Genomic DNA, 24,356 nt, shown 5'->3' on the forward strand with positions numbered 1-24,356 from the left:
TAAAAAATATTAAAGTTATATAAAAAATAAAAAATGAATTAAATATTTTCAAGAAACGTGAGGGACTATATTTAGCATATTTCCTAATATATTATTAATGATGTTAAAGTCCAAAAAGTGGGCAGAGAATGCTTTCAAATTGCTTTGATGATCCAGACTGGGTCCCTTGCTAAGTCCAAATTATGTGATACAATAACAGATATTAATATATCATCCTATATATCTCTAAGTCACTTTCATCCGATATTCTAGAAGAAAAAGATCCCTGCAGCGTTTCATCCGATATCTCTAACTGCTTTAACGTACGCGGATATCTTTTATGATAATGATATCATTCTTCTTTTCTCAAGAACAAATACATATCTTGACAAAAGTTTATAGAACCAGCTGAGTTGGCCGCTAGGAATTTAAAGCTCTCCTTGGATGTAGCGCTTGCATTCTGGTCTGATGTTAGGAGGTTAGGCATTGAGTTCGCATTCAGCCTTGAATTTAATCACATCTTTTACTTGACATCAGTTGCAGGCTTTCGTAGTATTCCATCAAATGCAGCGTAGATGCCAATCCAAATTCCAAACTAAGTAAATGGAAAATTTGACTTAAAGGACTACGTGAATTAGCAGTTCAAAAAGTTGACTATTGGAGGTGATATTCTTGCTAAATGCAAAGGTTCAACTAAAGACAACAGTGGATAACTAATCTAAAAACGCAAATACATAAATTCCACTCTTGCACATTTTCGTCCCCTGTTCCTCACTCACTTCGATGCATGATACCAAGGGAAAGGTCATTTTCCTGCTTACGCCATGAACAGGAAGAGAGGATACTAGTCAACTTCTTATGAAACGTCAACACAAGAGAAGATGCATATATGCATTCTGTGTAGTTAACTATCATCTGCTTTTCTGAGCTTTAATTCTTGTACGCAATGGCATATGAAAGGAAGAATTTCAGGCTAGCAAGCTCATCTTGTTTTTTGTTTTGTACTCTTTTTCATATCTTTATTACTGCTTCTGCTGCTGCAATTCATTTCGAGACAAGCAATGAGACAGACTACCAATCTCTGCTTGACATCAAGGGTCTAATACAAGGAGATCCATTCCAGGCTCTAAGCTCCTGGAATGATTCCATTCATTTTTGTGATTGGCGTGGAGTCACATGTGGCCTGCTTCATCAAAGAGTCACTGTCTTGAATATGTCATCATTTCACTTGGTTGGTTCTCTTTCTCCCTCCATAGGAAACCTTACCTTTCTCAGAGAACTCAATATTCCGGATAACAATTTTCATGGTATGATTCCTGAAGAAGTAGGCAGACTTTTTCGGCTTCAATATCTTCGTTTTGCCAATAATTCCTTTGAGGGAGAACTTCCATTAAATATCTCGGGTTGTTCAGAGCTAAGTATTCTTGATTTAAGGGGTAACAGGCTCATCGGGCGAATTCGAGATGACTTGAGCACTTTATCTAAGCTTTATGCTCTGAGCCTTTCCAGGAATAATTTCTCAGGCAGCATTCCACCATCTTTGGGTAATATTTCCTCTCTTCAGATACTTAGCATATCAAGAAACAATCTAGGTGGAAATATTCCAGCTGAGATTGGTCGGCTTTCAAATCTGCATGTCCTTGAGCTGTCCTCAAATAAACTTTTAGGTGCAGTTCCTCCTCAGCTCTACAACATTTCGACACTCCAGATCTTTTCTATTACTAACAATCTATTAAGTGGACAGTTTCCTGCTACTGTGGGATTGACTCTTCCAAACCTTACTTTATTTTTGGCTGATTTGAACCAATTCTTTGGATCAATTCCAACTACATTAGCAAATGTTTCAGGGCTCATAAAAATTAGCATAGGAGACAATTCACTCACAGGACCAATTCCACAAAATCTAGGTAGCCTGAAAGAACTTCAGGTTTTGCATTTTGGCCATAATCCCCTTGGAACTGATAAAGCAAATGATATTAGCTTTATTTCCTCCTTAACAAATTGCACAAATCTACAAATATTGAGTTTGTCAAGAATTCAAATTGGAGGCATGCTACCAACTGCCATTGCCAATCTTTCAACCAAACTCACATCTTTGTGGCTGAATGATAACATTATATCTGGTAGCTTACCTTCCGGGATTGGAAACCTTGCAAGCTTGGGCTATCTCGATGTGCGTAACAATTCTCTCTCAGGCATAATTCCTGATTCTGTGGGGAAACTTGTTAAAATGCAGGAGCTTTATCTGTCTGAAAATAGCTTCACAGGAGAAATTCCTTCAACAATCGGTGACATTTCTGAACTACAGATTCTTGTATTAGAACAGAACATGCTTACAGGTAACATTCCTGTTTCTTTGAGTAACTGCAGTAACTTGCAAGGATTTACTGTTAGTCAGAATCGCCTAAGTGGAGCTTTACCTAAAGAACTTCTTGGTCTTTCATCTCTCTCTATTGGCCTCCTCTTAGCTCAAAACCAATTCACCGGATCATTACCATCGAAAGTTGGCAATTTGAAGAATCTTGTGTCATTGGATATTTCAGAAAACAAATTATCTGGTGAAATTCCAACCTCTATTGATGGTTGTGAGATGTTGGAATATCTTCGGTTGAAAGGTAACTTTTTGGAAGGCTCTGTACCTTCTACATTAGGAGAATTGAAAAGCATTCAGGTCATAGATCTATCTCAGAATAATTTGTCAGGGCAAATTCCAGCTTCTTTGGCAAAATTAAAATTCATCAGCACTCTAAATCTTTCCTATAATATGCCAGAAGGTGAAGTGCCAATGGATGGGATCTTTGCAAACTCTAGTGCCTTTTCAGCACTGGGGAATGGAAAGCTATGCGGAGGAATCAAAGCATTGAACTTATCATCTTGTCCTAAACCTACCAAAAAGAAAGCAAAGCTGTCTACTCCTATAGTAATAGTTATTGCCATTACTATTCCTCTAGCTATAGTTTTACTACTCATATCTGCCTATGCAATTCATAGACTAAGAAGCTCAAAACAACAATTACCTTTTACTTCTGCAGCAGAAAAACAGAATCAGAAGCTCTCATATGCAGAATTATATGATTCCACCAATGGTTTTTCTTCAGAAAATTTGATTGGTGAAGGTAAATATGGCTCTGTTTACAAAGGGGTCCTCAAACCTGATGAGCAAATGGTTGCTGTTAAGGTTCTTAAGCTCCACCAACATGGTGCCCATAAGAGCTTCTTGGTTGAATGTGCAGCGTTGAGAAACATCCGCCATCGAAACCTTGTCAAGATCATAACCTCTTGTTCAAGTTTAGACTTCAAGCAGAACGATTTCAAGGCTTTGATTTTCGAATATGTGCCTAATGGAAGTTTAGAGAATTGGTTACATCCAAGTTCAGCTGAGGAAGAGGGACAAAGCCTAATGAAGCTCCAGTTGATACAAAGACTGAATATTGCAATCGACATTGCGTCCGCCTTGGATTACCTTCATAACCATTGTGGGACACCGATTATCCACTGTGATATAAAGCCAAGCAACATACTTCTAGGTGATGATTTTCGTGCCTTGGTTAGTGATTTTGGCCTAGCAAAATTTCTTTCCTCCATCGAAGGTAGATCCCATCAACATCAAAGCAGCTCAGTAGCAATTAGAGGAACAGTTGGATATGTTGCTCCAGGTACAATTACATGCCTTCTTAAGTTTAAACAATCTTTCAATTAGAATGTCCGTGATGTACACAATTATTCGACCTTTCAATCCCTTCAGCATTTCAGCCAATAATTCTTCTCCGTCCTCCTGGAACTTGAAATTGCAGAATATGGCATGGGTGGAGAGGTATCAACACAAGGAGATGTATACAGCTATGGTATTCTATTGCTTGAATTGTTTACAGGGAAAAGGCCTACTGACAGCATGTTCACAGAAGATTTTAGTCTCCATAGTTATGTTAAGACGGCTCTTTCCCATCAGGTAATCGAAATTGTTGATCCAAAGATCTCAATGGAAGCAGAATCCATAGCAGGTATAATCACCAAAACAAGCAAAGGCGGCAGCATCAGTCAGGAGGAATGCTACCTATCGATGTTTCGGATTGGTGTTTCATGCTCTTTAGAAATTCAAAGGGACAGGATGAATATTAAAGATGTCCTCAGTGGATTACAAGCAATCAGGAATGAGTTTGTTCAGGTTATAAATGAGAGCCAAATGAGATGAGGTGGAGCAATGTGAATTATAGTTCTTAGTTGTGGATAAATCTTGTACATTCCACTCTTTAAATGCTTTGAAGCAGTAGTCAATTTGATTAAAGAAATTTTTGTGATGTGTGTAAAAGCAGTCAACAAGAAGCTGCTATTTACAATCCAATATTGGTTAATTGCTTCTTGGAATCTTACTTCTAGTAACCTAAAAAGAGTTATCCACCTTTATTTTTCTTAGTCTCCAATACTAATAAAATTGATAGATCAATAAGGACACCAGTTTGTAGGAAGCTGTTGAGGGAGCAAGAAGATGGACAACATTTTATTATTCAGAAAATACGACTATGTTTCAGTTATTTAGTTCAGGATATGTGTAGGCTTTGGTCGCTAATTGTTTTTTTTTTTTTTTTGGTTTATCTTTGCTGTGGCCATGTTGTGAATTTTGTCAGAAGTTAGTGCAGGCACGCTTCATGTTCTTCTACACGTGTAAAGGTCAGGTGTAGTTTTGGCTAAGGATAGTAACGGGGCGGTCATTCCCTCCAAAGTGAGAGTTTCTCTCTCTTGATAAGAGCGCTAGTCTCTCAACCTTGAGAGTTTCAAATTTTTTCAAAGTTTCCGCAAAACCTCACACACATGCCCAAGATTCAGATGCCACCTTGAATCCTTAATGCTTGTTAGTGATACAGGAAATCGTACTGGGATGAGTGAATCAACCAAAAGATGAGAACTTTGAGAGAACCGAGCTTCTTGGATAAGTGGGGTTACTCACGTCCATACTTTAGCAACATTGTCGGATTTTGAAAAGCATGCAGAAGTGATCTTGGCTCATCTGGACTAAGGAAACAGACTTCACAGTAGAAGTAAGTGCATTGGCAGGTACCTTCATCGCCATTAAACCCTCTGTCTTAACTTGTGTTTTTTCATTTCTGCTATAAGGCTTGGGGCTTGTCTTTTCAGTTTTATTTCTTTTCATTAGTAGAAACAAAATCTTAAGTTTTTTAAAAAAAAGGGGTTAGAGACCAAGTCTTGACACCAGGGGTAGGGTTGTTTTCTGATCTTTGTTTAATCTAGTCTGCCTGGGCAGCTCTCTCCTCTATTTTTTTCGGTTCTTTGTTCTGCTTATCTTGGTCTCAGTAGTGAGAGTAGGAGATAGTGTTAGTTTTTAAATAGACCCCATGGCGGAGGAACTAGCGGATGCAATAAGAAAATTCGATCTTTCAGAAAAAGAACTTGAAGGAACTGACCTGGGTGTTGTTGAGATAGATATAGGTATTCAAGAATGTCAATTGAGTTTAGTGGGGAGAATCAAGGGTGAGAAAGTGGCCAACTTTGTTGGGGTCAAGAATTTTGTGACCACAGCCTGGGGCTATCCGAGGAATTTAAGGATCATAGAATTGGGGCCAAATATGTTTCAGTTCTATGTTCCTAACAGGGAGGACAGAGATAGAATAGTAGAAGGAGGACCCTGGGTCATGGACAACCAAATTTTGGTGATGAAACATTGGGTTGAAGGAATTGAAGATGATATTTCTGCTTTTGACCTGGCACCTTTCTGGGTTCAAGTCTGGAACTTACCTGTGCACTGGATAACTAAAGAAGTGGGGAGGAAAATAGGTGCAATTTTTAAGGAGGTAAAGGATGTACTGGTGCCTCAAGTAGGAGGAAAAGAAGGAAGACATTTAAAGCTTCTAGTGGTACTGGATACCTCTCTACCTCTGCTCAGGGGAACGACAGTGAAAGTCAATGGAGCCTTGAAATGGTTGAATTTCAGATACGAAAGGTGTCCAGACTTCTGTTACAAGTGTGGAATGGTTGGCCATGGAGAGAAGTCCTGCAAAGCAATAATACAGATTAGCAGAGGAAAGCAGGAACATCAGTATGGACCCTGGATGAGAGCCAATATTGGGAGAGCCTCTCCGCAGAAGGAACATCAGAACAGGTACAATTCTGAGAAGAACTATTGGGGATTTAAAGATGGGGATACGGTTCTGCTAAACCCAAAGGCTAAGGAGAACATGGAACACAGACATCAGGAATCGATGACTGGGAGACAGGAAACTCTTAGACAGGTTAATGCAGAAAGTCAGATAGCAAAGGGGGGGTCTAGTGCGAGAGGAGGTCATGAGGCTCAGAAACGAAGTTGTGAGGTGAGTAGCAATGAATTGAACATGCAAAGATCAACTCCAGCTTGCAGTAAAAGTCAGAAGGAAAAAAGCACCACAAAAGCTACTGGGACTCCCAATGGGGGGAAGGACAACTGCGAGTTACAAGGAGGAAGGATGAGTATATCAGAGGAGCAAGAAATAAAATGGAAACTTAAAGGTGATCTGGACAGTAAAGGACTTGAGCAAATAGCTAGTTAGCTGATGCAAGTAACAGTGGTGGAGGAAGGCTCTGATAGCCCTGAAATAGCTATAATACAAATTGATCCAGGTAGCTCTGATTTGGGTACAAAGGCTGTTCAGAAATACAACAGCAAAATGAAGAAACAGTTGAGATCTCCCAAAATTTCTAGGCAGCCTCTGAGAGAACTTAGTGGGAACAAGATGTGGACTCGTCAGCAAGGGAAAAGAAAAATTAACCTGGTGGATGAGGATATGGTGGAAATACATGTAAATGAGTTGGTCCCCAAGAGAAACAAAATGGCAGATGGGGGAGGGCAGCTGATCGAGGAACTAGAGGGGGAAGGGGCCAACCTTAACTGGCCCCTCAAGTTACAATGAAGGTTTTGGTGTGGAACTGTCAAGGAGCAGGGAGCCCCTTGACAGTTCCCCAGTTGAGGGAGGCTAATAACCTCCTCTCCCCAAATATGATATTCCTAAGTGAAACCAAAAACAGGTTCCATTACATGAAAAAGGTCCAAAAAATTTTGAGGTTTGAGGAAAGTGTGATTGTGGAAGCTATGGATAGGAAAGAAGGCATGGCCTTGTTTTGGAATAAGGATGTAGAGGTTAAGCAAGTGGTTACAACAGCCCTCACTATAGAGGCTCTGGTGCTTGACCCTGACAAGCAGATTGAATGGTGGTTCATTGGAGTTTACATGAGCTGTGATCCTAATATTAGGAGACAACAGTGGAATGTGCTAACTAGGAGAAAGCAGTTGTGGGGGGATAAATGGCTGTTGGTTGGAGACTTCAATGACATACTCTCTAATGAAGAGAAATGGGGTGGACGAGCAAGAGAAGATAGGAGTTTCAAGGACTTTAACAGTTTTATTGAGAATAACAGTCTGGTAGATCTAGGATTCAATGGTAACCCCTGGACTTGGAGCAACAACTGGGATAATGAGGGGGAGATAAGGCAAAGGCTGGACAGAGGATTGAGCACCATAAATTGGTGGCAAAATTTCGACAAGGCTAAATGTGAACATGTGGAGACTGTCGGATCAGATCATAGCATGTTGCTTATAGATAATTGGCCTAGAATGGTGAAAAGAAGGTCCAGATTCTTCTTTGATAAGCGATGGCTTAAAAGGGAAGATATTAATCAAGTGGTGGGGCAAGCTTGGAAACAAACAGTTGAGGGTAATGGGATGTATAGGATTTCTAGACAGATTGCTAATTGCAGAGTGGCTTTACTCAAATGGAAAAACAACTTCAAAGGAAACACTTTGCTAAGAATCAACCAAGTGAAGCAACAGATCAAGGAAATCAAAGATTCTAGGGATTCAGGATACAAGGATAAGATGGCTGAGCTAAAACGTCAGTTGAAAGAGGCTTACTCTGAAGAAGAGCAGTTTTGGGCCCAGAAAGCAAGGATTGATTGGTTGAGAGAAGGGGATAAGAACACAAAATTCTTCCATGCTTGCGTGAAGGGAAGAAGAAGGAAAAACAGAATGCTTAACATTCAAAGAGAAAATGGAACGTGGACCAATAGTGAGGAGGAGCTGGGGAAAGAGGTAGCAAATTACTATAGAGTTCTGTTCACTAGTTCTGGCTGTGAGGGTCTAGATGAAATTCTAAGTGGTCTACCTTCTACTATTACTTCTGAGATGAATGATAAGCTAACTAAAGAGGTTGATGAACTGGAAATCAAAACAGCTCTTTTTTCTATGAATCCTAATAAATCTCCAGGTCAAGATGGTATGACTCCTTTGTCTTTCAAAAATTTTGGCATGTGGTTAAATCAGATTTAATTGCTGCCATTAGGCTTTTTTTCCATTCAAGTCATATGCCCAAATCCTGGAATCATACTGTCATTTCTCTCATTCCCAAAACACAAAATCCTACTAATCTGAAGAGCTATAGGCCAATTAGCCTCTGTAATGTAGTTTATAAAGTGATTTCAAAAATATTGGCCAATAGACTCAAGGAAGTGTTAAGCTATTGCATTAGCAAAAATCAAGCAGCTTTTATCCCAGGTAGGCAAATCCTTGACAATGTCATTCTGTCTCATGAATATTTGCATTACATGAAAAATAAAAAACAAGGTCAGAGTGGTTTTATGGCTGTGAAACTTGACATGTCCAAGGCCTACGACAGAGTGGAGTGGAAATTCCTTGATTCCATGATGGCTAAGATGGGCTTCGGTATGGTTTGGAGGCAATGGATTTGGAGCTGCCTTACCTCAGTCACATACTCCTTTAATATTAATGGAGAGCCAAAAGAGTTTGTAATTCCAGAAAGAGGAATTAGACAAGGTGATCCACTATCACCTTATCTTTTCCTTTTATGTTCAGAAGGCTTTTCTAATTTATTGAAGCAGGCTGAAGGAAACAAAAGGATTTCTGGGATGAAGATAAGCAGGAATGGCCCAAGCATAACTCACTTATTCTTTGCAGACGATTCTTTAATATTCTGTAACGCTGAAAGAGAGGAAGCCTGTGAACTTATTCAAATCCTGAGGAGGTATGAGAAGGGGTCTGGTCAATCTATCAATCTGGAAAAATCCTCCGTGTTCTTCAGTAGTAATGTGGATTATCAGAGGAGAAGGGAAGTGAGGCAAAGTCTAGGCTCAATTCAGGTTGCTACACAAAGGAGATATCTGGGACTACCTATGGTGATAACAAGATCTAAACAGCAAGTTTTTGGCTATATTAAGGACAGTATTAGCAGGAGAATGGCAAGCTGGAAGAACAAGCTGCTCAGCCAAGGTGGGAAGGAGGTATTATTGAAGGCAATGTCTATGGCAATGCCAGTCTATACAATGTCCTGCTTTAAGCTGCCAAACAAACTTTGCAAAGAGGTGTCTTCCATGTTTGCTAACTACTGGTGGGGTGAAGCTGAAGGGAAAAATAAGATGCATTGGTGTGCATGGGGGAGATTGACTAAGGAGAAAAAAGTGGGAGGATTGGGATTCAAGGACCTGCAGAATTTTAACAAAGCATTGCTAGCCAAACAGGTATGGAGACTGATTTCCAAACCAAACCTATTGGTTAGTAAGGTTTTGAGAGCAAAGTACTGCCATAAGGACTCAATCTTTAGGTGCAAAGTTCCTAAGTGTGCATCGTGGATTTGGCAAAGCCTGATGAATGTTAGAGATTTTGTGCAAAATGGAACTAGGAAAAAGATAGGTAATGGCAAGGCAACCAACATTTGGAGGGACAAATGGATTCCGGGAAATAAGGATGGCAAAGTCACCTCTGTGATGCCTCTGAGCTGCAACATCACAAGAGTAGAGGAGTTGATCTGTGGCTTTCGATGGAGGATACCACTTGTGTTTAGGACCTTTAACCGGAAGGAGGCAGAGGAAATTCTGGAGATTCCTATTAGTATATCAGGAAAGGATGATAGCAATTACTGGATACATAGCGGCAATGGCATCTACACTGTCAACTCAGGTTACAAGGCATTGTGTAAAGGAACTGTTCAACACAAAGGAAGAAGAGAGAATGAGGCGGAAACTAGTATAGCAAGTTCCTATGAAAAGCAATGGAAGTGGATGTGGAGGCTGAACGTTAAGAGCAAGATCAAACATTTCCTTTGGAAGTGCCTACATGGTTTATTACCAGTCAACAGCCTGGTTTTTAAAAGAACACACAAAGGTGATCCAATCTGCGGTGGCTGTGGTGAACAAGAAGAGTCAATCGAACACATGTTTTTCCAATGCAGCAAAGCACAAGAGGTGTGGAAAATGGCTCCATTACAATGGGATGGGTTAAGGGAACAGACAGGGAATTTTCAAGCTTGGTGGACTGCTCTTCTGGAAGCTACATGCCGGACAGAAGGAAAGGAGCATATAGAGCTCACTGTGAACATCCTCTGGCAACTCTGGAAAAGGAGAAATGAATGGCAGTTCAATGCCAAACACAGGCACCCTTGGAAAACAATCCAAAAGGCTCAACAGGAATGGCAAGAACTAAAAGCTGTCCAGAGCAAGCAGGAAATATTCACTGAAGATGCGGTAATAGCAGATGAGGAAGAGGATCTGGAGGAGGCAAGAAGGAATGAAATTCAGATCAGAATATCAACCAAGGTGCAAGACCAAACCAACAGAGTTGGCATGGGGATTTTTGCATCTACTTTCAACAATCAGTGGGTGGCTGCCTGGGCACTTATTGACAGAAAAACAATGAATCAGATGCAGTCTACTGCAGAAGCTGTGAAAATGGCCATTATAAAGGCTAGACACCAGCAATGGAAGGAAATTGTTGTCCACATCCCCTGCCCCCAGCTATTGAAGATGATAAAGGAAAGGATGGCAAAGGACATCAAAATGGCTACTTTGATAGACGATATTAACGACCTCAGGTCTTTATTTCAGAAATGCTCTTTTTGCTTAGATAGGAGCTTAGATTCTAGATGTGAAGTGATTAGTGATTATGCTTTAGGCATATTTCAAGATGAGGAATGGATTAATCCTCAGTGTGTCTAACACTCTTGTATAGAATTCCTTGAGCCTTTGCTCATTTAAGTTTTTTTGCCAATCAATACAAAAATCTATCGTTGCAGAAAAAAAAAAAAAAGTAACGGGCGGGAAATTCCATTTGCTTTTTTTGGGGTTATCTTCAAATTCGAATTTTTGAATCACTTAATTGCATACTGCCCTATTTTGGGGGAAACTGTACATTGCCACTAATATTACAGTTTTTCTACAAATACGACTATGTTTTTTGTTTATCTTTGCTGTGGCCATGTTGTGTTAGGTACGCTTCATGTTCTTCTACACGTGTAAAGCTCAGGTGTAGTTTTGGCTATATTATTCCGTACTAATGTTCGAACAAATCTATTTTATGACTCAGAAGATTTTGACATGGAAAAGTTTTAAAATAGTAATAGTAAAGACTCTCTAAAATTAATTTGTATGGGTATGTCATTTTAAGCTGGTTAATAGAATCATGGTTTTGATAAGTTGTACATGTTGGTATATGACCCCTTCTATTCTACTTGATCATTTTTTTTTGAAGGGTAGACATTGATTGCAATTGCATTTTGACCAGGTTTAAATTGTTTGCTTTCGAGCAAATGTATAAATATTTTTTCACTTGATATGGACAATGAGAACATAATAACGAATAAGGAATATCATGAATGCTTGATTTCATGTAATTTGATATTTTCTTAGCTGGTAATTATACTACTAACATGAATGCTTTTTTTAATAAATGCATTACTTATTCTTAAAGTAAAGGAATAAAAGTCAAAGTTCCCAATGTAAGGTAAACAAATAGCACAATACAAACAAATAAAACAAAATTAAAAATATATGTTGTCCTATGACATATTTCATGATAATTAAGTTAAGTCTAACATCTAATTGATTTTATTGATGCTTGTTTTAATAAATAAACACACCCAATTCTAACATCTAAAATTTGATTATGCTCAATTTAGAGATATTATTATTATTTTCTTTATAAAAACAACTACCAGGTGTGTATAAAAATCTGTTAAAAATAAGTTATTACTGATCAGAATAAGAAATCAACAGCTAGAAGAAATAAAAAGAAAAAAATTTGGATACAAATGGTTGCTAAACAGATTAAGAAAAGGAAAATATGATAATTCTCAATTTACAAATACTAAATTTGCTATTACAAGTTTTTTCTTGTTTACGCAAAACTGTAAAAGTTTATATTAATATGAGCAATAACGTTCTTTTACAAGAGAAAAAGCTCTCAAGTACATAAGAAAACCTATACTATATACAAGAGATACAAATAGACATAATCATTTAAGAAAATTCAACAGACAATCCCCATTCCAAAGCTATCAGACAATTTTCATGAGTTTCAATTATAGAGGTTTTATCTATGGTGGAAGCTGACTCACCTATGCATGTGGGAAGAGCAAAGGAACAACACATCACTGTGGAGCAGGGCAGAAAAGAGCTATTAAAAGTAGTGACCGGAAAGTAGAAGAAGTTTCACACAAGGTCCATTGTGCTTTTACGAGAAATAACATGTATGCCCCTCAACAACATATGGGCATTTGTATGCACTAAAAAATTGCATTAATTTTATATAAAATTTATTTTTTATGTAATTGCATTTATTATAAATCTATCAAAGAATTTTCGTTTATAAGGTTATTGTAATTTAGTGGTTACAATATTTAGAGTTGTTATATTGACAAAATGTGATTAAATAGTCAGATCAAAAATTAGTTTTTCTTTAAGGATAAAATAGAAAGTTTAAAAAATGACATAAAAAAGTTTACAACTAACTGTAATCCCTCTAACTTTATATGTTGCATAGATAGTGGCTTTTTAATTGGAGTAAAAATTATAGATGAATTATTACAAACATAATTAACATAGTGCTTCAAGAAACCAGAATCGTGACATAATTGACCTAGTAGATTTTAATTTAAATTTAGAAATTAGATAAGTAATATTATATGTAATATTGTGACTTTTAAATCCAAATCGAATTTGTAGATGAGTAGTCATAAACATAATTAACATAGTACTCCAAGAAACTAGAATTGAGATTGTAGATAAAATAATCATAAATATAAATCACATAATATAAAGTTTTCAAAGATTGAACATTTCAACTATTGAAATAACTAGATGGTTATCAACTTAAGTCATAACTCCGCAGCTAGTTATACTGCACATGATAGGTTATAAATCACAAATTTAACTAGTAAAGTAGTGTCAAAATTTTTTGGCTTTTTAAATATTAATATTATGTAATGATAAGGATAACCAAATTATAGTAAAAATCAAAACTTACATAAAATAAAATAAAACTTTAGTTGATTAAATGGATGTTTCTTTGAATTGTAAGTTCACTTGAGAACTTAATATATTATTAACTTATCAATTAACTAGTACCTCTTTAAATTAATAAAAATTGTATGGTCTCAAATTTATTAATTTGTAGAGGTTTTAATATAATTTTAATTACTTGCACACGCTTCTAATGTGTCTTGTACACTAGTATAATATTAACTTAAAAAAAATACTAGAACAAATTGAGAGAGTGAAGAAGATTTAGAAGAAAAAAAAAAGTAGGAAAAAGGGAAAAAAGGAAAAGGTATACCTATATATTTTTAGTTACCAAATATTTCATAGGTTCAACAAAAATCCATTATCATTAACTAATGATAGTGAGAGTGAATAATGAACTTTTAGTAAACAGTTAATTTTATTTACTTGGTTCAGTAATAGAGTTGGCTACCATAAGAGAAATTGAAGAAATTTTTCACAATCATATGCATAGAAATGGAATATTATTAAAATTGGAAAATGATGGCATCGGATTCATGTTTTGAGAAAAGGAATTTGGTATTTGCGTCTTATTGTCTCTCGGCTCTTTGTGTTCTCCCAATTGAGCATTTGCCTAGATGATGATTAATTTACAACCGAATCCAGTCTATATGCATATATGCAATTTAGTCCTTTAGAAAAGTCCCACATTCGTCTGCTACGTAATTCACCTACGATTGCCTACCGGTTGCCTAAGCCCACGTGGACCCATAAGCCTTTGACAATGGTCGCAGGCAGAGTTGCTGCGATTGTAGTGGTTCTGCCCATTGTGGGACGAAATTCCCGCTTTGCACAGTAGAAGCAACCATACCAATTATACATATAAAAAAAAGAAGCAAACATAAAAAGCATGAAATCACGCTCAAGTGCACGCGTTTTTGTTATATATTACGCGTTTATTTCTAAAAGGAAAAGGTTTTGACACACACCAATGAACAACGACTTCTTACCCAATAAAAGCAGTCGACAAATAAATGCTAAATAACGACGACTTCATACCCAACGACAACTACTGGATAATGACGACTTCACAGTTCATACCTAACAAAGGCCGAAAAAAATACAAAAAAAAGGAATGACTTTATTACAAAGAACAACGACTTCAGCCCCACAGATTATATTGGACCATAGTTAATAAAATAACGTGACAGGTATAATATGAGATATTATATATATATGCATATTATACTGAATTTTTTTGAAAAAACATGAGTAAAAGTTCGACATGTAAATATGTGTTCAAAAAAAATTACGCATATAAATTCTTACATGAATAGAATGAACATATTTGAATGTTACGGAACTTAAAAAAATGGATAAATTTACTATAATTGTCGAAGACTATACAATATTTATACCAATTTTAAACTTATTTTTATGTACGAGATGTTAAATTTATTAAAATTTTATCACTTTATCGCTTAGATATGTATATATCTATAGTTATTATGATATATGTCGCTGTTATTTTATATATTATTCAAAAAGTATATTATTATCCTTACTCAAATGTTAAAATTTTTTGAAAAAATTGAAATATAATTCGTGAAGTATAATAGATTAAAATTTTACTACTTGTTATATGCGGTAAATTGAAAAGTATAAGTATTCATCTTGATTTTCATGTTAAAATCAATTGGGGGAAGCAAGAAAGGAACAACGACTGAGCAGTCAAGTCCAGATTTAAGGCATTCAGCTACCCGTCTCCATCCATGGAGCCCAGTAACGCAAAAGAAAGTTTGATTTGTTGAATTCTACATGTCTATCTATATTCTAGCCACTCGATATTCTACGGACAGCTTAAATTCAAGCCCCACAAGTCGCAGAAAGGAAAGGACGACTTTCCTGAACATGATCTTGGTATTTCCAACAAGCTAGTTAACCCTCCCCTTTCCAGGAGAGAGAACAGCATACTTTTTCTTGTGATTGTTTTGGTAGGAAAACCAACTCCTGTGAAATTTATCCAAGGAATATGGCTGAGAGTGTTGTAGGCTTTCTAATTAAGCAGCTCTCCACCTTACTTTCCCAAGAGAGCACGCTTTTGGGTGGACTTCGACCAGATGTTCAGTTCATCAAAGATGAACTCGGCGACATGAATGCTTTCCTCAGACAAGCTGAAGCGAAGGAGGACAATGACTCTCAACTCCAACAATGGGTCAAGCAGGTTCGAGAAGTTGCTTATGATATAGAGGATGTTCTCGATGATTTTGCCTTCCGCTTTGCTCGTGGACACGCGGATGGATTCTTTGGCCGTGTTGAAAAGATCTACAGCTCAACAAAAAATCTGAAAGCCCGCCATCGGATTTCTTTGGAGATAAAAGATATCAAGGCCAGAGTTGTAGAGATTTCTGCAAGGCATCAGAGGTACCAGTCCTTGTATGGTACTCAAGAAATAGGCCCCCGCTCTTCGCACGTGGCAAACGCAGATTGTGATATTCGTGATCAAGCACTCCTGATTGAAGAGGCTAAGCTTGTTGGCATCGATCAGCCCAAAAAAGAGCTCATCTCCAAAATCCTTGATGACCATTCCCACTTGAAAGTAGTTTCAGTGGTGGGAATGGGGGGACTCGGTAAAACCACCCTGGCGAAAAAGGTCTACGATGATGCTGCAGTGAAGAAACAATTTCAGAGCCATGCTTGGATAACTGTTTCTCAAAATTTTCAATTCAAAGTCATCATCAAGAACTTGATTCAACAATTGTACGAGGAAATCAGACAGCCGGTCCCTCCGCAAGTGGATTCCATGGAAGGTATTAGGCTCAGCGAATTTGTCAGAGACTTCCTCAAAGAAAGAAGGTACATCCTTGTCCTTGATGATGTGTGGAGTCAAAATGCTTGGGAAACTATCAAATATGTATTTCCTGACTGCAATACTGCTAGTCGTGTTGTGTTGACAACACGAATTACCGATGTAGCTTCTGCATCCTGTTTGGCATCCCATGACTTTGTCCATGAGATGAAGCCCCTCTCTTATGAAGATTCTTGGACTCTTTTTTGCAATAGAACATTTCAAAGTAATGGTTGCCCTTCAAATCTAGAAGAAGTTTGTAGAAAAATACTAAAAAAATGTGAGGGCCTACCACTTGGAATTGTAACAATGGGTGGTGTTTTGGCTCTGAAGGACAAGGACAGGATAGATGAATGGGAGATGATTTTTCGTGGCTTTGGCAGTGAGGTAGATGGTAGCGGTAAGCTTGATAGAATTACAAAGATACTCTTATTTAGCTACAGTGATTTGCCTCACCATCTTAAAAACTGCCTATTATATCTAAGTATCTATCCTGAAGATCATCCAATTGATGTCGAAATTTTACTTGATAAATGGATAGCACTAGGATTTATAGAAGAGGAAGAAGGAATGACGGCCACTGACATTGCTATGAGATATCTAAAAGAACTCATCAACAGAAGCTTAATCCAAGTTAAAGAAATGTGGGCTGATGGCAAATTGGTGAAATGTGGTCTTCATGATTTTCTGCGTGAAATCATTGTTTCAAAATCTAAAGAGCAAAGCTTCACAGCCATAATCACTGGATATTGCACAAGATGGCCTGACAAAGTTCGACACCTGGCAATCCATAGCTTCACTGATAATCCTCCACAAGGCTTCAGCAGCTTAAAGTGTCTTCGGTCCGTGGAAACATTCGGGAATAAAGATTCTCTCACAACTTCATTGTTGTCCAAGTTTTTATGTGGTGGTCCCAAGTTCCTGAAGGTTTTAAACTTAGCAAGTGCGGAACTGGACAACATCCCAAAGGAAGTTTTCAAACTATTTCATCTCGAGTATCTGGATCTAAGTGGCACCAGAGTTAAAATCATTCCAAAATCTATCGGGCAGCTTCAAAACCTGGAGGTTTTAATTCTGACTCGAACCACTATAACGGAGTTGCCCGTGGAAATTCTAAAGCTGAGAAAACTCCGTTCCCTTGCCGTAGGCAGAGTGGGTGATTATTCAAATAACTTTTCAGTTTGGGGCTTTAAATCTCCGGATGGAATTGGAAAGCTTACCTCCTTGGAGCGTTTGGGATTTATAGAAGCAGATAGTGGTAAAGTAGTAAGGGAGATTGGGAAGCTCGTTCAGTTGCGGCAATTATGGATCACAAAGCTGAGAAGAGAAGATGGAAAGGAGTTGGTCTCCTCCCTATCAAGGCTGACCAACCTTCGAGAGTTACGCATCGGCTCCATTAAAGAGGAGGAGACCCTTGATCTCCAACATTCCGTCTCTCCAAGACTTGGATTTCTTATAAGGTTGTGGTTGAATGGGCGTTTAGAGAGAGTACCAGAATGGGTAATGTCACTTCAATCCCTGAGCACTTTGGCCTTGCGCAATAGTGAGTTGAGTGAAGATGAGAATGCATAGACTGCCTTGGACACTTGCCAATCTGGTAGACCTTAGTACTCGGTCGTGCTTATGAAGGGGAGACATTGTGTTTTAAGGCTGGAGGATTCCCAAAACTCAAGGAATTAGGCCTTGTGCAATTAAAAAGACTGAAATGGGTAAGCGTGGAAGAGGAATCGATGCCCAATCTCCAAAAGTTTGTTATTCTCGGTTGCAAGCTTATGGAGGGCCTGCCTTTGGGCCTCCAAAACTTGACCGAGCTTAAATATCTTGGGTTGGGTGATATGTCTGATGAGCTAATCCGCAAAGTACAGAATTTGGATAAACAAAGTGAAGATTATCAGACAATTTCTCGTATCCCTCAAGTTGGCATTGGCCACTTTATAAATGGTGAATGGAAAGAAGAGTCCCTCTAAGAAAAGATAGGTAAAGGACAATCTGTTGCGGTCATCAACATTTAAATTATGATGTTTGTTGTCAATTGCTTTTTCCTACTTCTTATCCTTGTAATAAAATCATGACTCTATATTGCTATTCAACCATAATTAGTTCCTTAGATAGTTAGATATATATGTGTTTCTACGTTTATGAATATTTGATTTGTACAATTATTTTCATAAAGGGTATATACATTATTTCCTAAACTTCTACCGAATTTGTGGTGAGGCTTTCCTTTTTGATTTATTACTGAATTCATTTTTTTTTCTTCTGGCTTTCTTTATTTCGAAAAAGTGTAATGATGTTGAATTTGAATTTAGACGTGACGAAAAAATAAATTATTTTCAGGAAACGCGAGGGACTATATTTAGCATTTTTCCTAATATGTTATTAATGATGTTAAAGTCCAAAAAGCGGGCAGAGAATGCTTTCAAATTGCTTTGATGATGGGCAGACTGGGTCCCTTGCTAAGTCCAAATTATGTGATATAATAACAGATATCGATATATCTCTAGGTCACTTTCATCCGATATTCTAGAACTAACTGCTTTAACATACGCGGATATCTTTTATGATATCATTCTTCTTTTCCCAAGAACAAGTACATGTCTTGACAAAAGTTTACAGAACCAGCTGACTTGGTCACTAGGAATTTAAAGCATTCTTATCTAGGCTTTTCTAAAAATTTCAATAGCGGGTGCCTGTCTGGTCCGACGCTAGGAGGTTAGGCATTGAGTTCACATTCAGCCTTGAATTTAATCACATCTTTTACTTGACATCAGTTGCAGGCTTTCGTAGTATTCCATCAAATGCAGCGTAGATGCCAATCCAAATTCCAAACTAAGTAAGTTTACAGAACCAGCTGACTTGGCCACTAGGAATTTAAAGCTCTCCTTGGATGTAGGCTTTTCTAAAAATTTCAAGGGTCTAATACATGGAGATCCATTCCAGGCTCTAAGCTCCTGGAATGATTCCATTCATTTTTGTGATTGGCGTGGAGTCACATGTGGCCTGCTTCATCAAAGAGTCACTGTCTTGAATATGTCATCATTTCACTTGGTTGGTTCTCTTTCTCCCTCCGTAGGAAACCTTACCTTTCTCAGAGAACTCAATATTCAGGATAACGATTTTCATGGTATGATTCCTGAAGAAGTAGGCAGGCTTTTTCGGCTTCAGTATCTTCGTTTTGCCAATAATTCCTTTGAGGGAGAACTTCCATTAAATATCACGGGTTGTTCAGAGCTAAGTATTCTTGATTTAAGGGGTAACAGGCTCATCGGGGGAATTCGAGATGACCTGAGCACTTTATCTAAGCTTTACGCCCTGAGCCTTTCCAGGAATAATTTCTCAGGCAGCATTCCACCATCTTTAGGTAATATTTCCTCTCTTCAGATACTTAACATGTCAAGAAACAATCTAGGTGGAAATATTCCGGCGGAGATTGGTTGGCTTTCAAATCTGCATGTCCTTGAGCTGTCCTCAAATAGACTTTTAGGTGCAGTTTCTCCTCAGCTCTACAACATTTCGACACTCCAGATCTTTTCTATTACTAACAATCTATTAAGTGGACAGTTTCCTGCTACTGTGGGATTGACTCTTCCAAACCTTACTTTATTTTTGGCTGATTTGAACCAATTCTTTGGATCAATTCCCACTACATTAGCAAATGCTTCATAGCTTATAAAAATTAGCATAGGAGACAATTCACTCACAGGACCAATTCCAAAAAGTCTAGGTAGTCTGAAAGAACTTCACGTTTTACATTTTGGCCATAATCCCCTTGGAACTGATAAAGCAAATGATATTAGCTTTATTTCCTCAACAAATTGCACAAATCTACAAATATTGAGTTTGTCAAGAATTCAAATTGGAGGCATTCTACCAACTGTCATTGCCAATCTTTCAACCAAACTCACATCTTTGTGGCTAAATGATAACATTATATCTGGTAGCTTACCTTCTGGGATTGGAAACCTTGCAAGCTTGGGCTATCTCGATGTACGTAACAATTCTCTCTCAGGCATTATTCCTGATTCCGTGGGGAAACTTGTTAAAATGCAGGAGCTTTATCTGTCTGAAAATAGCTTCACAGGAGAAATTCCTTAAACAATCGGTGACATTTCTGAACTACAGATTCTTGTATTAGAACAGAACATGCTTACAGGTAACATTCCTGTTTCTCTGAGTAACTGCAGTAACTTGCAAGGATTTACTGTTAGTCAGAATCGCCTAAGTGGAGCTTTACCTAAAGAATTCTTGGTCTTTCATCTCTCTCTCTTGGCCTCCTCTTAGTTCAAAACCAATTCACCGGATCATTACCATCGGAAGTTGGCAATTTGAAGAATCTTGTGTCATTGGATATTTCAGAAAACAAATTATCTGGTGAAATTCCATCCTCTATTGATGGTTGTGAGATGTTGGAATATCTTCGGTTGAAAGGTAACTTTTTGGAAGGCTCTGTACCTTCTACTTTAGGAGAATTGAAAAGCATTCATGTCATAGATCTATCTCAGAATAATTTATCAGAGCAAATTCCAACTTCTTTGGCAAAATTAAAATTCATCAGCACTCTAAATCTTTCCTATAATATGCTAGAGGGTGAAGTGCCAATGGATGGGATCTTTGCAAACTCTAGTACCTTTTCAGCACTGGGGAATGGAAAGCTATGCGGAGGAATCAAAGCATTGAACTTATCATCTTGTCCTAAACCTACCAATAAGAAAGCAAAGCTGTCTACTCCTATACTAATAGTTATTGCCATTACTAATAGTTATTGCCATTCCTCTAGCTTTAGTTTTACTACTCTTATCTGGCTATACAATTACCTTTTACCTCTGAAGCAGAAAAACAGAATCAGAAGCTCTCATATGCAGAATTATATGATTCCACCATTGGTTTTTCTTCAGAAAATTTGATTGGTGAAGGTAAATATGGCTCTGTTTACAAAGGGGTCCTCAAACCTGGTGAGCAAATGGTTGCTGTTAAGGTTCTTAAGCTCCACCAACATGGTGCCCATAAGAGCTTCTTGGCTGAATGTGCAGCATTGAGAAACATTCGCCATCGAAACCTTGTCAAGATCATAACCTCTTGTTCAAGTTTAGATTTCAAACACAACGATTTCAAAGCTTTGATTTTTGAATATGTGCCTAATGGAAGTTTAGAGAATTGGTTACATCCAAGTTCAGCTGAGGAAGAAGGACAAAGCCTAATGAAGCTCCAGTTGATACAAAGACTGAATATTGCAATCGACATTGCGTCTGCCTTGGATTACCTTCATAACCATTGTGGGACACCGATTATCCACTGTGATCTAAAGCCGAGCAACATACTTGTAGGTGATGATTTTCGTGCCTTGGTTAGTGATTTTGGCCTAGCAAAATTTCTTTCCTCCATTGAAGGTAAATCCCATCAACATCAAAGCAGCTCAGTAGCAATTAGAGGAACAGTTGGATATGTTTCTCCAGGTACATTTACATGCCTTCTTAAGTTTAAACAATCTTTCAATTAGAATGTCCGAGATGTACACAATTATTCAACCTTTCAATCCCTTCAGCATTTCAGCTAATAATTCTTGTCCATCCTCCTGGAACCTGAAATTGCAGAATATGGCATGGGTGGAGAGGTATCAACACAAGGAGATGTATACAGCTATGGTATTCTATTGCTTGAATTGTTTACAGGGAAAAGGCCTACTGACAGCATGTTCACAGAAGATTTTAGTCTCCATAGTTATGTCAAGATGGCTCTTCCCCACCAGGTAATGGAAATTGTTGATCCAAAGATCTCAATGGAAGCAGAATCCATACCAGGTATAATCACCAAAACAAGCAAAGGCGGCAGCATCAGTCAGGAGGAATGCTACTTATCGATGTTTCGGATTGGTGTTTCATGCTCTGAAGAAATTCAGAGGGACAGGATGAATATTAAAGATGTCCTCAGTGGATTACAAGGAATCAGGAATGAGTTTATTCAGGTTATAAATGAGAGCCAAATGAGATGAGGTGGAGCAATGTCAATTGTAGTTCTTAGTTGTGGATAAATCTTGTACATTCCACTCTTTAAATGCTTTGAAGTAGTACTCAATTTGATTAAATCTATAAAGTTAAAGAAATTTTTGTGATGTGTAAAACCAGTCAACAAGAATCTGCTATTTACAATCCAAAGTTGGTTAATTGCTTCTTGGAATTTTACTTCTACTAACCTAAAAAGAGTTATCCACCTTGATTTTTCTTATTCTCTCGTACTCGTAAAATTGATAGATCAACAAGGACACTAGTTTGTAGGAAGCTGTTGAGGAAGCAAGAAGATGGACAACATAATTATTCAGAAAATCAAGAATTGCAATTGCAAATAAGAATCTGTTGGCTGTGGGAGCAGTACTAGAGGTCGAACATGCGCACATTTTGGTGCGAATTACAAGCAAGGGAAGGGAATGCAGGAGTTCAAAACTCTTCAAAACAAAGTTTGACTAGTCAATTAGTGACCGAGTATTCCTTTTGTTTTACAAAACAAAACTTCTTGTTCTCTATAAATGAGTTTTATTGACTATCAAATACTACTAATTATGGTAAGATGAATTTTATTGTAGCATTTTAATTGTATTTGGAATTTTAGTGCCAGGTTTTGATATATTGATAACTGTTCTGATTCAGCATTCTACAATCCACACTTCATATTTTAAAAATTGCTATTACGTAAGCGGAATCGAATTGGAAAATGTTCATGTAATCCATACAGATGTGATTTATGTGATTCTCAAGAACCCAATTTGGAAAGGCCGCAAAAAAGATAAGTCTAAAAAAATGGGATAACTTCATGTGCACACCAATAAACAAACATATATATCAAAAGAAATTAAACCACAACATATATATATATATATATATATATATATATATATTACAAGTGAGAAATTTTGAATTTAGGAACTTCTATTTACAATCCTTTCTACTTTATCACCCAATCCAATCCTTCCTCAAAGTACAAAAATATAAAATGTCCACAAATCGAAATCGAAATTGGCAAAATAGAATGCTTATTTCACTAAATATTATTGTTTTTAGATGAAATTAAGGGACTGTTTGTTAACCATCGTGTATTTATAGTTGTACTTTTGACAAAAATATGAAGAATACTCCTATTTTTGTTTCTTTAAGGAAATAGAACATTTCTACTTCAAAACCACGTGGTTTAGTACTGAAATTTTTTTTAGTGCATATGTTTCTACAATTAACATTTTTCAACTCAAAATTAAGTCTATATATTTTGTTTCCCAATTAAAAATAAAAAAAATAAAAAGGAAATATAAGAAGAAGAAGAAAAATGGCATGGCTTAATAGAAGAGTATAAAAGAGGGAGGGTTTTTTTTTTCTTTTTTGGTTTTTTACTAAAGTCATTTTTTTAATCAAAAATCAACTTTTGAAGACAATAAAACGTTGGAAGTAACCAGTAACCGTAACGAGTGTGTTTGGATTGCACATTATTTACACCTTATTTATATACATTAATTTGTTTGTACCATCAACATATTTTTCAACTACTTTTTTATCTCATACACATTATATTAAAAAAGTGCTACTATATTTTTTTCACAAAATTATCCCAAATAATCTCCTATCCAAACATACTTGTTGACAGTTCCAAATCAGAACTTTTTCCGCACTATCCGGCGCCACCACCTCCGTTTTCCCACCCTTCTTCTTTTCTTCACCAGCGCCTCCCCCTCCACCTCCAACGCCACTGACAGGTGCCAAACCTGTGCAATAATAAATATTTACTCAAGAAAATTACAAATTTTGTATATAGCGGTGAGTAGGATCGAATCCACAGAGATTGGGAATAATTCGTTTCTTCTCGAGTTCAGAGTATGGGGGATTTTTGATGGGAGGAAAATAAAAAATGAAATAAAACAAACAAAATTCAAAACTAACTCACAAAGCACAATTTATTAAAAATAGCAATTAATAAAAGTTCTACCCAAATGATCAGCTGTTCAGGTACGGTCCAATTAAATGATCATCGATGCAAAGATATTTCATCCATTCATCACTAGGTTGGTTATAGTTATCAATAAGCTCTGACAACCAGTTCTTCCTTACTTTTTCGACAGTCAAGGTACGACCATTGACTGCTTCTCTAACCAGATAACAACCCTAGGTACGACCGTAGGAATTTAATTACCCAATTGTATTAAAACTAGAAGAATCCAACCCTGACTAATAAACACGCTAAGAGGGTTTATTTAAGTTAGATCTTACGTTTCCCCAACATA

General features: G+C 37.3%; 4 protein-coding genes across 4 annotated transcripts; all 4 read left to right on the plus strand.

Moving 5' to 3' along the window:
- Positions 1–925: 925 nt before the first annotated feature.
- On the plus strand, positions 926–4,171 carry LOC113780038 (putative receptor-like protein kinase At3g47110). The gene is made up of 2 exons (XM_027325860.1): positions 926–3,635; positions 3,774–4,171. The coding sequence occupies exons 1-2, from the start codon at positions 926–928 to the stop codon at positions 4,169–4,171; spliced, it is 3,108 nt and encodes a 1,035-aa protein (XP_027181661.1).
- A 4,154-nt stretch (positions 4,172–8,325) lies between these two features.
- Positions 8,326–10,968, plus strand: LOC113780039. Its single transcript, XM_027325861.1, has one exon. It carries the CDS (start codon positions 8,326–8,328, stop codon positions 10,966–10,968), a length of 2,643 nt encoding a protein of 880 aa, XP_027181662.1.
- A 4,217-nt stretch (positions 10,969–15,185) lies between these two features.
- Positions 15,186–17,668, plus strand: LOC113780040 (disease resistance protein RPM1-like). Its single transcript, XM_027325862.1, has one exon. It carries the CDS (start codon positions 15,281–15,283, stop codon positions 17,666–17,668), a length of 2,388 nt encoding a protein of 795 aa, XP_027181663.1. The 5' UTR covers positions 15,186–15,280.
- A 158-nt stretch (positions 17,669–17,826) lies between these two features.
- On the plus strand, positions 17,827–22,085 carry LOC113780042 (putative receptor-like protein kinase At3g47110). Its single transcript, XM_027325863.1, has 7 exons — positions 17,827–18,037; positions 18,990–19,669; positions 19,763–20,083; positions 20,219–20,344; positions 20,428–20,854; positions 20,929–21,549; positions 21,688–22,085. Exons 1-7 carry the CDS (start codon positions 17,827–17,829, stop codon positions 22,083–22,085), a joined length of 2,784 nt encoding a protein of 927 aa, XP_027181664.1.
- The last annotated feature ends 2,271 nt before the right edge of the window (positions 22,086–24,356 follow it).

Source organism: Coffea eugenioides, chromosome 8, assembly GCF_003713205.1.
Source record: "Coffea eugenioides isolate CCC68of chromosome 8, Ceug_1.0, whole genome shotgun sequence".
NCBI lineage: Eukaryota > Viridiplantae > Streptophyta > Magnoliopsida > Gentianales > Rubiaceae > Coffea > Coffea eugenioides.

Excerpts from the sequence above, each read along its gene's own strand:
- LOC113780038 (XM_027325860.1), top strand. The coding sequence starts at position 926 with ATGGCATATGAAAGGAAGAATTTCAGGCTAGCAAGCTCATCTTGTTTT. Across the intron at positions 3,636-3,773 it reads AGTTGGATATGTTGCTCCAG|AATATGGCATGGGTGGAGAG; the intron begins GTACAATTACAT and ends TTGAAATTGCAG.
- LOC113780039 (XM_027325861.1), top strand. The coding sequence starts at position 8,326 with ATGCCCAAATCCTGGAATCATACTGTCATTTCTCTCATTCCCAAAACA.
- LOC113780040 (XM_027325862.1), top strand. The coding sequence starts at position 15,281 with ATGGCTGAGAGTGTTGTAGGCTTTCTAATTAAGCAGCTCTCCACCTTA.
- LOC113780042 (XM_027325863.1), top strand. The coding sequence starts at position 17,827 with ATGCCCAATCTCCAAAAGTTTGTTATTCTCGGTTGCAAGCTTATGGAG. Across the intron at positions 20,084-20,218 it reads CAAGCTTGGGCTATCTCGAT|ATTCTTGTATTAGAACAGAA; the intron begins GTACGTAACAAT and ends TCTGAACTACAG. Across the intron at positions 20,855-20,928 it reads AGTTATTGCCATTACTAATA|AAAAACAGAATCAGAAGCTC; the intron begins GTTATTGCCATT and ends CCTCTGAAGCAG.